Below are 15,000 nucleotides of genomic sequence, written 5' to 3' on the forward strand. Positions count from 1 at the left end.
GCTTTGTTACTTGACGCCGAGGTAGAAGAAAGCCTCTTCACTTTGAAATTCGGGGCTAATCTTAAGTGGAGAATTCTTCTGGCGAATTCCTCGTTATTTTTGGGAGTGATGACGTCGAGTCGGGTTTGTTTCTTTAATCGAACTGACAAGCTGTGAAGATCGTTTTAATTTTTCTCGCGATGATGCGTGGGTTAAATGCACTGAATTTTATCTTTCAAGTGTATTTGAATGTGGTCCCGAGATGATTATATAGTTTCCTCGTGTCCTTGTTTGTCAAACTATAATTGAACGACATGTTTCTATACCTTATCTTGTCCGAGTTTGTCAAATTGTATTTGAATATGTGCCAGAGATGTTTATAGATTCTTGATATCCTAGTTTGTCAAATTGTTTGTCATTATGTGCCCGAGATGTTTCTACAGTTTCTTCATCTCTTAGTTTGTCAAATTGTATTTGAATATGCTCCCGAGATGTTTCTGTAGTTTTCTCATGTCCTTGTATGTCCAAGTGTATTCAAAAGAAGTGTTGCTATAGTTTTCTTCATATCCTACTTTGTCAGATTGTATTTGAATGTGTGCCCAAGATGTTTCTATAGTTTCTTCATAGCCTAGTTTGTCAAATTGTATTTGTATATGTGCCTGAAATGATTTTATAATTTCTTCATCTTCTAGTTTGTCAAATTGTATTTGAATAAGTGCTCGAGATGTTTCTATTGTTTCTTCATCTCCTAGTTTGTCAAATTTTATTTGAATATGTGCCCGCGATGTTTCTGTTGTTTCTTCATCTCCTAGTTTGTCAAATTTATTTTGAATATGTGCCCGAGATGTTTCTATAGTTTCTTTATCTCCTAGTTTGTCAAATTGTATTCAAATATGTGCCTGAGATGTTTCAATTGTTTCTTCATCTCCTAGTTTCTCAAATTGTATTTGAGTTTGTGCCCAAGATGTTTCTATAGTTACTTCATCTCCTAGTTTGTCAAATTGTATATGAATATGTACCCGAGATATTTCTATAGTTTCTTCATCTAGTTTGCCAAATTGTATCGAAGTGGTGCCTGAGATGTTTCTATAGTTTCTTCATCTCCTAGTTTGTCAAAGTGTATTCGAATATGTGCTCGAGATGTTTCTGTAGTTACTTCATCTCCTAGTTTGTCAAATGGTTTTTGAATATGTGTTCTAAATGTTTCTATAGTTTCTTTATCTCCTAGTTTGCCAAATTGTATTCGAATTGGTGCCCGAGATGTTTCATTAGTTTCTTCATCTCCTAGTTTGCCAAATTGTATTCGAATATGTGCCCGAAAGGTTTCTGTAGTTACTTTATCTCCTATTGTGTCAAATTGTATTTGAATATGTGTCCGAGATGTTTCTATAGTTCTTCATCTCCCAATTTGTCAAATGTATTTGAATATGTGTCCGAGATGTTTCTATAGTTCTTCATCTCCAATTTGTCAAAATGTATTTGAATATGTGTCCGAGATGTTTCTATAGTTCTTCATCTCCTAGTTTGTCAAATTGTACTTTAATATGTGCCTGAAATGTTTCTATAGTTTCTTTATCTCCTAGTTTGTCAAATTGTATTTGAATATGTGCCTGAGATGTTTCTATATTTTCTTCATCTCTTAGTTTGTTAAATTGTATTTGAATATATGCCCGAGACGTTTCAATAGTTTCTTCATTTCCTAGTATATCAAAGTTTATTTGAATATGTGCCCGAGATGTTTCTATAGTTCTTCATCTCCGAGTTTGTCAAATTTTATTTGAGTATGTGCCCGAAATGTTTCTAAAGTTTCTTCATCTCCTAGTTTGTCAAATTGTATCCTTGTTGAAATAAACCATTAAAACTCATCGCTGAAGTAGCATTTTTAGGTATCCAAATACAACTCATATCAGATTAATATGGCCTTATGCCAGCACGAGCTGTGATAACAATACTGCCGACGAACTACCGACTATGAATTGAAAAACAGCGAGATATTTACATACAAAACATTCATCTAAATGCACGACAAAATATTCTGGGTCGTTCAAGAATGTACACATCCATAAGACCAAACTATCAGCTAAAAAAAAAAAACAGCACTCGGAAATATTCCATGGAAATTATGCGCATAAATATACTAACCCCCCCCTCTCCCCCCCACCCTACTCCAACTCCCTGCTTCTTCAGTTCCCAGAGGGTAGGACACCCCCAGTTCCCGGAGACCAGGACACCACTACATAGCCAGTTGAAAGAATGAAAGAAGCCGGCCTCGAGTTGGTCAGAAAAGCATAGCAATAATAAAACGAGCTATCAGTATCATTTGCACAAATACCTCGTTGTCCCACTGAATCATTCTACCTCATCTGACAGCATTGCAAATCAATAAAAGAAAAAGTGAGAGAGAGACAGAGAAAGAGAGAATGATACAATAGTCATTTATGTCGCTTGGATTATAATACCTCGCCTCCTGAGTCTTTCAGAACGATACAATGTATCTGCGTTGTGGCCATTATAATGTCTAATCTGTTAGATTCTCATGTCTGGTGTTTGATGCCTGGCTGAAGTGCGTGCGCGCGCGCGCGCAGAAGCACTCGGGTGTTTGTTATGAGATTCAATTTGCTTGCTTTTCTGACACATGTTGGTCAGCAGGAATGTTTGGCAATAGATGAAGCGATGTTTGTTTTTGGAATTATCAGTAAACTGTGATGTGAATCTTTAAGTTCGATGGTATACAAGTGATTAGGATTCTTGCTTATTAAGTTATTGATGGATAAAATGATGCAGAGAGGGCGATTGTAGTTCAGATTGAGAGAGAGAGAGAGAGAGAGAGAGAGAGAGAGAGAGAGAGAGGCATACTGGCAAAAGACATTATGAGAGCGTTATCTGAAGTTATAAAAAGGAATAAAGGAATTGAATTATATGAAATTTGGAAAAATCAGCAGTGATATAGAGGATAATTCCAGGAAGTGAACTTTCTCTCTCTCTCTCTCTCTCTCTCTCTCTCTCTCTCTCTCTCTCTCTCTCTCTCTCGTATATATACGACAAAAGCTAAACTTATTCATAATTAATACAAGATGAGATTGTAAGCTACTAGGAATACTTATAAAGACTAAAACTACTTAGAATTCACATAGTGAAAGCTACCTGGAATGAACACATGGCAGGAATAGAAGCTACCTGTAATGACAACAGTATAGAGACTATAGACTTTGAAGCTGCTTTTCCTCCATTGTTTATCAGACCCATTGACTTACATTAAGTACAACTTAACCTTAACTTAAGCAGCTCTTCTATAGGAGAAGGACACTTCAAAATAAAACCATTGTTCTCTAGTGCTGGGTAGTGCCATAGCCTTTGTACCATGGTCTTCCAGTGTCTTGGGTTAGAGATCTCTTGCTTGAGGGTACATTCGAGCACACTGTTCTATCTTGTTTCTCTTCCTCTTGTTGTTTTGAAGTTTTTACCCTCTTGGTATTTTCAAGTTTTTATAGTTTATATATGAAAGATTTATTTTTAGGTTATTGTTTTTCTTAATCTTCTCTTATAGTTTTTCCTTATTTCCTTTCCTCACTGGGCTATTTTCCCTGTTGGAGCCCTTGGGCTTATAGCATCCCATTTTTCCAACTAGGGTTGTAGCTAATCTGAATATTAATCTCTTGCGTCATCATTCAGTCAGTTCTTTATGCATGGTGCATAAGACTTTTCATAATTGAGATCATCCACTGTATTCTGATCTTCCGAGAAGGTACCATCTCGTACGTAGTACTGGGAATGCAATCAATTCTAAGAGTTATGCCTTCTCCATTATAAGGTATAATACTACACAGTATTCTAGACGTTCTCTTCCAGCTGTGACCAAAGGATCTGTGTTCTCCTAATCTGGAGGTTAAATCAATGATTCAGGTGTTCAAACTCTTTGTAAATTCTCTTCTCATAAATAAATTGACATAAGTCTCGTTTTATAGTTTATATATGACTGATATATTTTAACATTATTACTGATCATGAATATTTTATATTTTGTATTCATTACTTGTATTTGCTCTTCGCACTCCCCAAAAGAGATTAGTTCACCAAACTTTCAACTGGGCTCCACTAGGCACTAGAAGAGTTAGAAGACCCAGGCTTACATGCCTGAGGACTGTGAAGCGTGAGGTAGGAAATGATGAATGGAGAAGTATTGGTTTAAAAGCTCAAGATAGAGACCACTGGCGAATTCTAACTGAGGCCCTTTGCGTCAATAGGCGTAGGAATGATGATGATAATGATGATGATGATGACTAATATAAGTATAGTTTATTTACTATTCTCTTATTTCTTTTCCTCACTTGGATACTTTCTCTGTTGGAGTCCTTGGATTTGTAGCTTTCTACTTTTCCAAACAGAGGTCCAGGATAGTTATCAATAATAATAGTAATAATAACTGCAAACAAAAGTCACTCCACACTACATTAAAAAATAGACTGTTTACACAACTTCATGCAGACGTAACACGCCCGTTTCCACTTCATAACACACACGACGATGCAAAACATTTACTGAACCATAACTTAGCTATAATTATTTCTCGGTATCATAAGACATCTGTTTTTAATACTGCAAATAACACAACATGGGGTGGACAGAATATTATAGATACCAAGAAGTGTTTCTTCCAGCAGGCACGTCAGAGAGAGAGAGAGAGAGAGAGAGAGAGAGAGAGATCCACTACATCATCATCAACATTTATGGAAAATTCAGAAGTTCCAATTCTCATGGGATGTAAACAAGGGAGCAGCCTCCAAGTCATAAAAGGCCGTGCGAGCAATACCCCGCCGTTAATCGCTATTCATTTATTCATAATATTCGATAAACAAATTTCGCCATGAATAAATCAGTCGGGTTTTCAGTGGCATTCCCTCCTGCGTGCTCCAACACACGACGCCCACAGGGTGATCTATTCGGCGGGTGCCACTTACGTTTGACCTTATTTTTCCCCCGTGGTTAATGGAAGACACATGGCAGCGTCCTGTGTATTATTGCTCGCGTCCGCAGAGCGGCGAACCAATGCGACGTATAATGGAGAGGTTTAGAGAAAATATTGGCGGAAAGGAAAAATTACAACATAATATGTTTACAACGCCGCTGTATTGAACAATCGGGCTACAGCAATAAATTCCAGTCAGATCCCTTTGAAGCGTTAAAGCGGTATTCAGTCATCCATTTGTACCTGTAATAAGTTGGGTTCTATTTACGGGAACACAAATCAAAGCTTTGCAAAGGGAAAAAACAACAACATTCTAGAGAGAGAGAGAGAGAGAGAGAGAGAGAGAGAGAGAGAGAGAGAGAGAGAGGTTGATAGATGTGGCAGAAGCAATTCTTGCTAAGCGATAACACCTTTATTAGTCAATTCTTTAATGATACATGCACTGCCTGCTTCTCCAATTGGCGCTGTTTGCTCAGACGGTGAAAAATGAGTTGCGTTGCTTTTGTGTTGATTGTTATTATTGTGATGGTGGTGATTCTTATTGTTATTGCTGTTGATGTTTTTTTTTTTTTTTTTTTTGCTAATGATGTGCATTCATGCTCTTTAAATTATTGTGATACTGTAGTGTTGTGCAAGTGATTATTATTATTATTATTATTATTATTTCTATTATTATTATTATTGTTGATAAGGATGAACGATATATATATATATATATATATATATATATATATATATATATATATATATATATATATATATTGGTGATGATGGTATAATTATTATTATTATTATTATTATTATTATTATTATTATTATTATGTCAAAGACAGTGGAATTGCCAATAAATCCTTCAGAATTCCGAATACAGACCAATAAACAAAAATAAATAAATAAATAAACTTAAATAGAGATAAAATTTGCAATAACCATTCACTATCATCATCTCCTTCATCTTTATAACCAGTCATACAAACAAATTAACTACCATTGAAAATCAAACTTGTAATTCGTGGCATAGTACAAACAGAATTTCTATATCATAATTCTATACTCACCTCATGTTTACATTGCCCTTTGTCTCTGAAAGTTTGGAATGCTGATGTTTCTCCTTAAAATTATAGTACAGCAACATTGGTTTTTGAAAGTACAGTTGGATACAGGCATTCATGGCACACCTCCGTGTGACGAATTGCACCCTATCACTCCTTTACTGCACAGCGAGTGACCTTTCTCTAGGGAAGAGGCAGCAGAGGTGGTTGGAGAGGTTACACACAGGAAATGGCAGTAAGATCTGTGCCAGGAATTCTTGTTCCAAATACACCATTGTTAGCACAAATCAGATAGCGAGGCTATTCCACAGCACTGTGGTGAAGATAAGAGAGAATCTCAGTGAAATAGGGTGGACGTGAATCGAGTAGCACGCACTTCCCTGATGTTTGTTTTAGAATGTTTCAAAGATATGTATTTTATGAGTATATATATATATGTGGTCAGTGCATGTTTCCTCTTACCTTTTGTAATTATAAGGGATATTGAAGTTATGGAAGAGAGCTCGTTGTTTGCCACATAGGAAGATTTATTTGGATGCTATGATTTTTTTTTAAGATATCTTTTTCGTTGAATAATAGAGATAGTTATAGATTTATTGCGTAAACATAAACAAATAGTTAATAATTTATGCGGTTTTTATAGATTTATTTCTTGATTTCTTCTTCTTCTTCTTCTTCTTCTTCTTCTTCAGCGTGTTTCTTATGCAAGATCATAATTTTCAAAGCTCATCAAGATTAATACTAATAGCGACATTAATAATATTAATAAATTAACCTGATTAACTTCTGTCTTGGCCCTCGGCAAATTCTTGACAGACCCTCGTATATCCAGGGAAGTCCAGTTTGGACCCACCTGCATACTTTTATCAAGTTTCCGTAAGTAACACACGGGGACGTTTGCTTTTAACGGGAAAGCTATGGAGAGAGAGAGAGAGAGAGAGAGAGAGAGAGAGGGGGGGGGGGGGCTATTGTAAACGGGCAAATAGTGTAATATAGTAGAAAGTGAGAGTGCTTTAAGCATGGATGAGAGTTCTAGAAAAGGAGAGAGAGAGAGAGAGAGAGAGAGAGAGAGAGACAATTGTAAACGGGCAAATAGTGTAATATAGTAGAAAGTGAGAGTGCTTTAAGCATGGATGAGATTTCTAGAAAAGGAGAGAGAGAGAGAGAGAGAGAGAGAGAGATTAAAACGGAAAAGTACTCTTATATGGAAGGGAGAAATTACTGTATTATAAAAGGGTTGGATAACACTATTATTAGAGAGTTTGTCAAAGACCATCAATATAGCATCAACTTAGATCGATATCTGAAGTATTGTAGTAGTAGTAATAATAATAATAATAATAATAATAATAATAATAATAATAATAATAATGTTTATTGGACAAAATGATTACATACAAGAGATTCACAATAAAGAAGTCATTCAAATACATTTTTTTTAAGTTGTATGGTTAAAGAATACGGTCGATTAGCTATAAAATACTGAGTACAGTATAATGGAGATGTTCTCTTTTATCAATTTTATTGTGGGGTTCACTTAGACTCTTATTAAAGAAAAGTTTACAGGTCACCAGAATCTTATTCTTACATCGGTTAACTTAACCTGTTTGGATAGTACAGTTTCGGAAACTTGTCTAGAAACTGTGTACAGTGTATATACATACAATGTATATTTACACTCACTTACACCCAAATACACACACACACATATATATATAGATACACATATATATTATATTATATTATATATATATATATTATATATATATATATATATATATATATATATATATATATATATATGTATGTATATATATGTATATACACACACAAATATATATATATATATATATATATATATATATATATATATATATATATATATATATATATATATATAATTTTCCTTGTTTCCTTTCCTCACTGGGCTATTTTCCCTGTTAGGGCCCCTGGGCTTATAGCATACTGCTTTTCCAACTAAAGGTTGTAGCTTAGCAAGTGATAATAATAATAATGATAATAATAATAATACACCAAATTTTACTAATATAAAAGAGAGAATTAATTTTTCTTAAAGTAATTTGCCGTAAACATCATCCCCGCTGTTTTTATTTTCTCTTGCAAATGGAACTTTGCCTTTATAAAACTGCGATGTTTACCTTGTAAACAAGATGCTGTACACAAAACGGAAGCTTTGCCTTTGACGAAATTGAATATGTGAACGAGCTCTTTTAGGGGAGGGATAAAGAACATACATGAATGGGTAAACAGTATCACGAAGTAAATAAATATTTACATTGTTTTGTTTCCATCTACAGGAAGTGGAATATTTTTTCTTGAGCAATAGTATTTGCTAAATTATGTAGGTTAATTACCTGTATATTCCCTCGTTCATTCTGCACAAAATAGTTATTTCAGGTCAGGGGACATTTTACAATCATGGCCTACATCATTTGAGGTGACAAGTCCCATTGTCCATTATTGCATGTATCGTTCTGCATACTATAACGATTTCTCTCTCTCTCTCTCTCTCAACAGAATAACCATTTTATAATGGAATAAAGGTTTTTTACTTTGACTTTGACTCTCTCTCTCTCTCTCTCTCTATATATATATATATACACACACACACACATATATATATATATATATATATATATGTGTGTGTGTGTGTGTTCGTATGTGTGTAAAACGGACAGGGAAACGTGATATTCAGATGCGATGCAAAATGAAAATATAAGAGAATCCTGACTAGTTTCGTCTTACTTCTTCAGAAGAACTTGAAGAACTAAGGCGAAACTAGTCAAGGTTCACTCATGTTTTAATTTTCCCTGTGGTTCTTTTGTAGTGTATGTGTGTATATATATATGTATGTATGTATGTATGTATGTATGTATATATATATACACATACACACACAAACATACACACACATCATCGCCCCACCCCAATGATATTTCATTTCATTACCTTTGATTCTGTTACATGTAAAGAAGCAAATGTGTGGAAATTTTCGGTGAAAAGTACTGTGTATGCAAATCGTCTTACGCCAGAATGATTTAATGAAAGACTGAACTGGAGGCTCCATCTGAGAGAGAGAGAGAGAGAGAGAGAGAGAGAGAGAGAGAGAGAGAGAGAGAGAGAGAGAGAGAGAGAGATGTTGTTACATAAAGATGAACTCTTATCAACTTAATGTATTTTTCTCTCCTTTGTATCTCCTCGCTGTAATATTGGAGTGGAAAAAGAGATTTTAATTTATGTGAATTGTGTTGAATCGGATTATATCATCAATTGGCGTGAAGTAATAATTAGTTTTGTATTAGGCAAATGAAAATTATAAGTTGAATGAAGGTGAATACTATATAAAAAAAAGCTACATTTTCGTAAAGGTGGAAGGGTGTCCATTGAAGTCAATATTTGAAAAACATTTGAGAATTTTATTTAATTTACTGAACTACGGTCCACATGTAGAAATTCAATCCCCCCTTTAAGTAAATGATGAAGCCCCCTTTTTTCCACATTTTTGAAGGGGGGGGGGGGAGTTAGAAAAAAATGACGGGGCCAGAAAACTTACCATTTAGGTCAAACTTTCAAAAGAAAGTTTTATCTGTTTGATCTAATTCAGTATAAACTCAATTCCCCTTTTAGGTAAAAGAGGAAAACCCCCTTTTCCACATTTCTTAAGAGGGGGAGGGGAAGGGGCATGACCATTTAGGTGAAATCTTTAAAAAAAAACTGAATTTTATCAAATTCATTGAACTACGCCCCACAAATAACATTTCCCCCCCCCTTACCCCCATAAAGTAAAATCTGAAAACCCCCTTTTCCACATTTTTGAAAAGTGGGAGGAGGGGTAAGGGGGAAGGGGGTCTATGTCCTCACCCATCATCACCCAGTAGCTTTTGAGTTCCCCCGAGGCTGTAGCCGCAATTTACTGTCACCGAGGCAATATTTGGGGATTAATTCCTTAATCTCCGCCGGTTCTGAATTATTCCCGGCTTAGCTAAATGGACTAATTGCATTGGTTGGGACCTGAAATACCTCCTCCCCCTCCTCCTCCTCCCCTGGGGAGGATAGACTTCCCCCACTCCTCTCCCCACGTCATGACACCACCCATGAGGGATATAGGATGCTACCCACCCTCTTATAACTGTTGGGTCTCGTCATTCGACTTTATATTTTATGTTGATTTTAGATTTATGTTTTTGCATATATTTTTTAAGATATTTCATAGATATGTCTCCATGTTCCGTTATTTTTTCTCTGTAGAAGAGAAAATGTAGATTGTCAGTTTATATATATTTCACTTTCTGATGTATTTTCACGACAATCTTCTGTCTCAATATTTAGACAAACCTTTTTTTTCGGTAGAGGTGAATTTTTTGGGGTTTATTCCATTTACAGAAAGAGAGAGAGAGAGAGAGAGAGAGAGAGAGAGAGAGAGAGAGAGAGAGAGCGCTCCGCACCAATGTGTATGTGTTGTACAGGCCGCGCTGGTAGTAGTAGTAGTAGTAGTGGTTCGGGCGTGCACTGAGTGTGACGCGAGACCCATAATGGAGGAAGGCCGTGGTGTAATAAAACTCATAATAATATCATACCTCCCCACGTCTGACACACACACACACTCAACCGCTATTAGCCCTACCACACCAGTTTACCATCCGACCGACTCCACGTGGAGTAATCACTCGGCGGACGCCGATTGGCTGATCGCCTAGCCAATCACGCGCGCTGTAAAAGTCTTGCCCTCCAACCGCAACAAGGCCGCAGCTTCCATGAAACCATGGTAGTGGTTTGGGTCGTAGATAGAACGTAGGACAGACCCGGGTATTTCCTTTTGCCAATATCTAACAGTACCGTGGACTCGCAGTACCTGTAAGAAGTAAAGCAAGATGGTTGTTCAGGAAAGTTAAGGAAAAGTCTCCCTCAAAGCGAGAAAAGTTCGAATTTAGCCTGTATCTCTGGCAGCCGAAGTACAGCACGCTCCGCCAATAGGAAGGGAAGACGCGGTTGCCATGGCAACGCAACGCGACTCCACGTGGAGTGGAATGCGGGAAGAACTCGCTATCTGGTCATGTTGACAGTGGCAGAACAGCTGGAGAACATGAGTCAGAGGCACGCCGAAAGTTGATAGACACCGCCAGGCTACAGGATATTTTCTCCTGTATCTCTCGCTCCCTCCCTTCCTCTCCCTCTCTCACTCACTCTCTTTCCTCGCTCTCAATAGAAACACTCTGGTTTCTCGAGCCATTTCAGAGAGCCACGTACGATATGAAAATGGCACTCGACCTGTGATATAGTTTTTCTTCTCCTTTTTCCTTCGGAAGGAATACGTCACATGATTTCTTTTGTTTTTTTACTCATCTTTTTCGAAAGGGACGTTTTGTTTGTTTGAGAGAGAGAGAGAGAGAGAGAGAGAGCGTTCCCCTCGACACCCCTCAATCCATTTCCTTCCACCTTCCGACCGCCCCCCTGACCCTCTGCCCCTTCAAGGAGCAAACAATCTCCTTCCCACAAAAAGCTTTAGACGGCGTATCAAGGCTTGTATGCGTTAAGGTCAGTTCCCAAGCCTTTACTGGTGGGTGTCAAAGAGCATCTCTATGTACCTGCGTTGTCACTCTGGCCTTCTCTCCTTTCCCCCGCTCAAATCATTCCTGCCAACATTATCCTCTTAATTGAATAACGTCAAGAGGAGTAAATGCATTGCGCCGTGTCTTTTAAAGCCAGATGGAAAAGGTGCCATAAAAAGAACCATTATTTAAAGCGGGGGTTTAGCTACGAGAGAGAGAGAGAGAGAGAGAGAGAGAGAGAGAGAGAGAGAGAGAGAGAGTTATGGTGAATTATCTAAGCTCTTGAAAGCAGCGGTGTAACAAAGATAGTTTTCAGTCTTGCAAACCTTCTGACTGTCTTCTCTGTCTGTCTGTCTGTCTGTCCACTGACCTGACCGTGAGTTGAATCCCAAATCCGAGTTACTGTGGTGTGTTTATATACACAGGACAAGGAACAATCTCATGTGTTAGAGAGAACCTGGAAGTTTTTATTTTTTTGTTACTTTTACTGGCCTTTTTATTTTTTGTTTTTTTCCATCTGAGGGGAAAACACGGCTAAAGAAGAGAAATGGAAAACCGATAACGGTTATGAATTGAGAGAGAGAGAGAGAGAGAGAGAGAGAGAGAGAGAGAGAGAGAGTAGTCATTGAAAAAAGCAAGGAGGAATCTGCAAGCCCAATAAGCTTTTTTTTATTTCCCAGGCAATGGAAAGGGAAGGGAAACAGTTGTGGTCGTTTTATCTGTATCAGAAAACAAAAGAAAATGACAAATAAAAACCAAAAACCACACAAAAGGCTTTTTCAGGTCAAAAACGTTTTAGTGGAGAGCATAAACATATTGCTCAAACTTCAGTGCAGGAAAACCTCTTTGCCATCCTTTGCAAATACCGATATTTGCATCTTTCTATTACTGTCTTTCCATCTTCATCTTAATTAATTCTTTTATTGGGGTTAATAGACCATTTTCATTAATTCACCTTTCTTTCTTTTTTCCTTTCCTCTTGTTTTGTTCAAGTTTTTTTTTTTTAGTTTATGTAGGAAATATTTATTTTAATGTTGTTACTGGTCTTAAAATATTTTATTTTTCCTTCTCCCTCTTGTCTTGTTCAAGTTTTCTTTTATAGTTTATAAAGGAAATATTTATTTTAATGTTGTTACTGGTCTTAAAATATTTAATTTTTCCTTTTTTCCTTTCCTCACTGGGCTATTTTTCCCTGTTGGAGCCCCTGGGCTTAAAGCATCCTGCTGTTTCAACTATGGTTGTAGTTTAGCAACTAATAATGATAATAATAATAATAATAATATTAATAAAGGTCGCTTATGAATGGCAGAGGCAAGGGCCAATGACAGTGCCCAGAGACTGACCATATATACATATGATCAGCGCCCAAGCCCTTCTCTTCCCTAACTAGGACCAGGGAGTACCAAGTAATGGCTGCTGATGACTCGGCAGGTAGATCTATAAGCTCCCCCAAACCCCCAAATCCATAGCTCTCACAAGGATGGTGAGTTTGCAGACACTACAAGAAACTATCGAGCTTGAGCGGGTTTCGAACACCAGTTCAGCAGATCTCCAGACAGACAGGGACGTTTCCACTCGACTATCACACATCATATATATATATATATATATATACATCTCTCTCTCTCTCTCTCTCTCTCTCTCTCTCTATATATATATATATATATATATGATTTCTATTCATCTATATTTCTATATATACTTCCATGCTTTTCATTTCCACACTTTTTTTCTTCTTTTTTTCTTATAATATAGTTTTCCCCCTCACCTGTCTCGGAATTATTTAACAAGTGTTCATTTGCCATTCTTCATTCTTCATAAGTATTAATCTATTTTCTACCCTTTCCCTTTTATATTTCATCTCCAATTCTCTTTTCCATCTATTACTCTATATTTCCGTTACCTCAAATTCATGTCATCATTAAATTTTAACCCAATTTCTTGTATTATATTCGTCCATTTGCTTTATCAATGCAGTGTCTATATATTATTAATATTCTTTTTAGTGAGACTGGATTGTCATTTTTCACTTATTCATCTCTCTCTCTCTCTCTCTCTCTCTCTCTCTCTCTCAACGTTTGCATCTCACTTTGAATAAACATATTTTTGTTAATCCTCACATTTTATATATTTTAAATATAGTTTTATATATTTTAGCTTTTTAATATATATTTATATAATATCACTAAGAAACATTTAAAGATGTTTTATATATAAACCTTTAAAAAGGGGAAGGTTTCATTTTTATGAAATTATTCACTACCCCTAATTTTGTTTTGCCTTAAATAACTCAGTTGTTGTAACTTATATGTCATAGAAACCTTTTACGTGTTGATAGGTAACGAGTGTTATCATCTCCTATTAGCTTATCTTACGTGGCTTTGTATTGTCCTGTCAAGAAAATGTAATTGATTATTTTTTACGGGGAATATTTTGCTGTGTGGGAAAGTGCGTGTTTGGAGGGCGGGACGTGTTGTCGTTTGGAGTTATTTACAAGGTGTTTGGAGAGAGAGAGAGAGAGAGAGAGAGAGAGAGAGAGAGAGAGAGAGAGAGAGAGAGAGAGTAGTGCTAAACATTTTTAGTATTTTTGGATTAAAAATTAAGATCAAGAGAAAACACATTTACATGTACACACACATATGTCCATATATATATATATATATATATATACACACTCATCATCCTCTATAGTTTCTGGTAGTGTCTACAACCTCACCATCTTTGTGAGTTACTGATTGGGAGATTTTGGGGCTGAATCATCATCAGTTATTGTCTGGCCCACCTTGGGCGCTATGTATATATGCGCAGTTTCTGGGGCATTGTCCTTTCACGTACCTCTGCCATTCACGAACGACCTTTAAACATTTAAAGGAATATTCTGACGTACAGAATAGCCTTTAAAAAATAATGTGTATACGCGATGTTTAACCATACATTTATTTTTCCTGTGTGTAACGTACGGGAAAATAACTATATTTATCTATCACAAAATCATTATAAAAATGAATATATTACAGGTACGATTTAACTACAAAAAAATGTAGATGTTTCTACCCTTTTTGTCGGTATAGGTACGGTGGAAAATACGCACATATCAAGAAATATAAATACAGATATTATATATAAACAATATCATGAAAAAACGTCAATATGCTTAAAAGATCAACGTTTTACCTTTCTCTAAATGATCCCCATTTCAGTGTAAAAGATTAAAATATTTCCTAAAAAAGTAAATATTAAACCTCATAATCTTCGCGTTGATAAAAAATTATATATTTTTTTTATTATTGCTGTGATTAATAGATTCATTTTCTCAGTGATTTCCGATGTGATTAAAAGAAGCGAGTTTTTTTAAATGTAATTATCGCTGGAATGAAATGGAATTAATCCTTCATATAATTAGATTGTAATTATAAAATTACCTTTTTTTTCT

General features: G+C 36.0%; 1 protein-coding gene across 1 annotated transcript in view; it reads right to left on the reverse strand.

Moving 5' to 3' along the window:
* LOC137625510 (uncharacterized) overlaps window positions 1–10,114 on the reverse strand; it is a 31,630-nt gene extending 21,516 nt beyond the window's left edge. Inside the window, exon 1 of the mRNA XM_068356418.1 lies at window positions 10,039–10,114. Coding sequence (XP_068212519.1) covers window positions 10,039–10,114 — 76 coding nt within the window. The remainder of the gene's footprint in view (window positions 1–10,038) is intronic.
* Window positions 10,115–15,000: the final 4,886 nt, after the last annotated feature.

This window comes from Palaemon carinicauda, chromosome 32 (genome assembly GCF_036898095.1).
Source record: "Palaemon carinicauda isolate YSFRI2023 chromosome 32, ASM3689809v2, whole genome shotgun sequence".
NCBI lineage: Eukaryota > Metazoa > Arthropoda > Malacostraca > Decapoda > Palaemonidae > Palaemon > Palaemon carinicauda.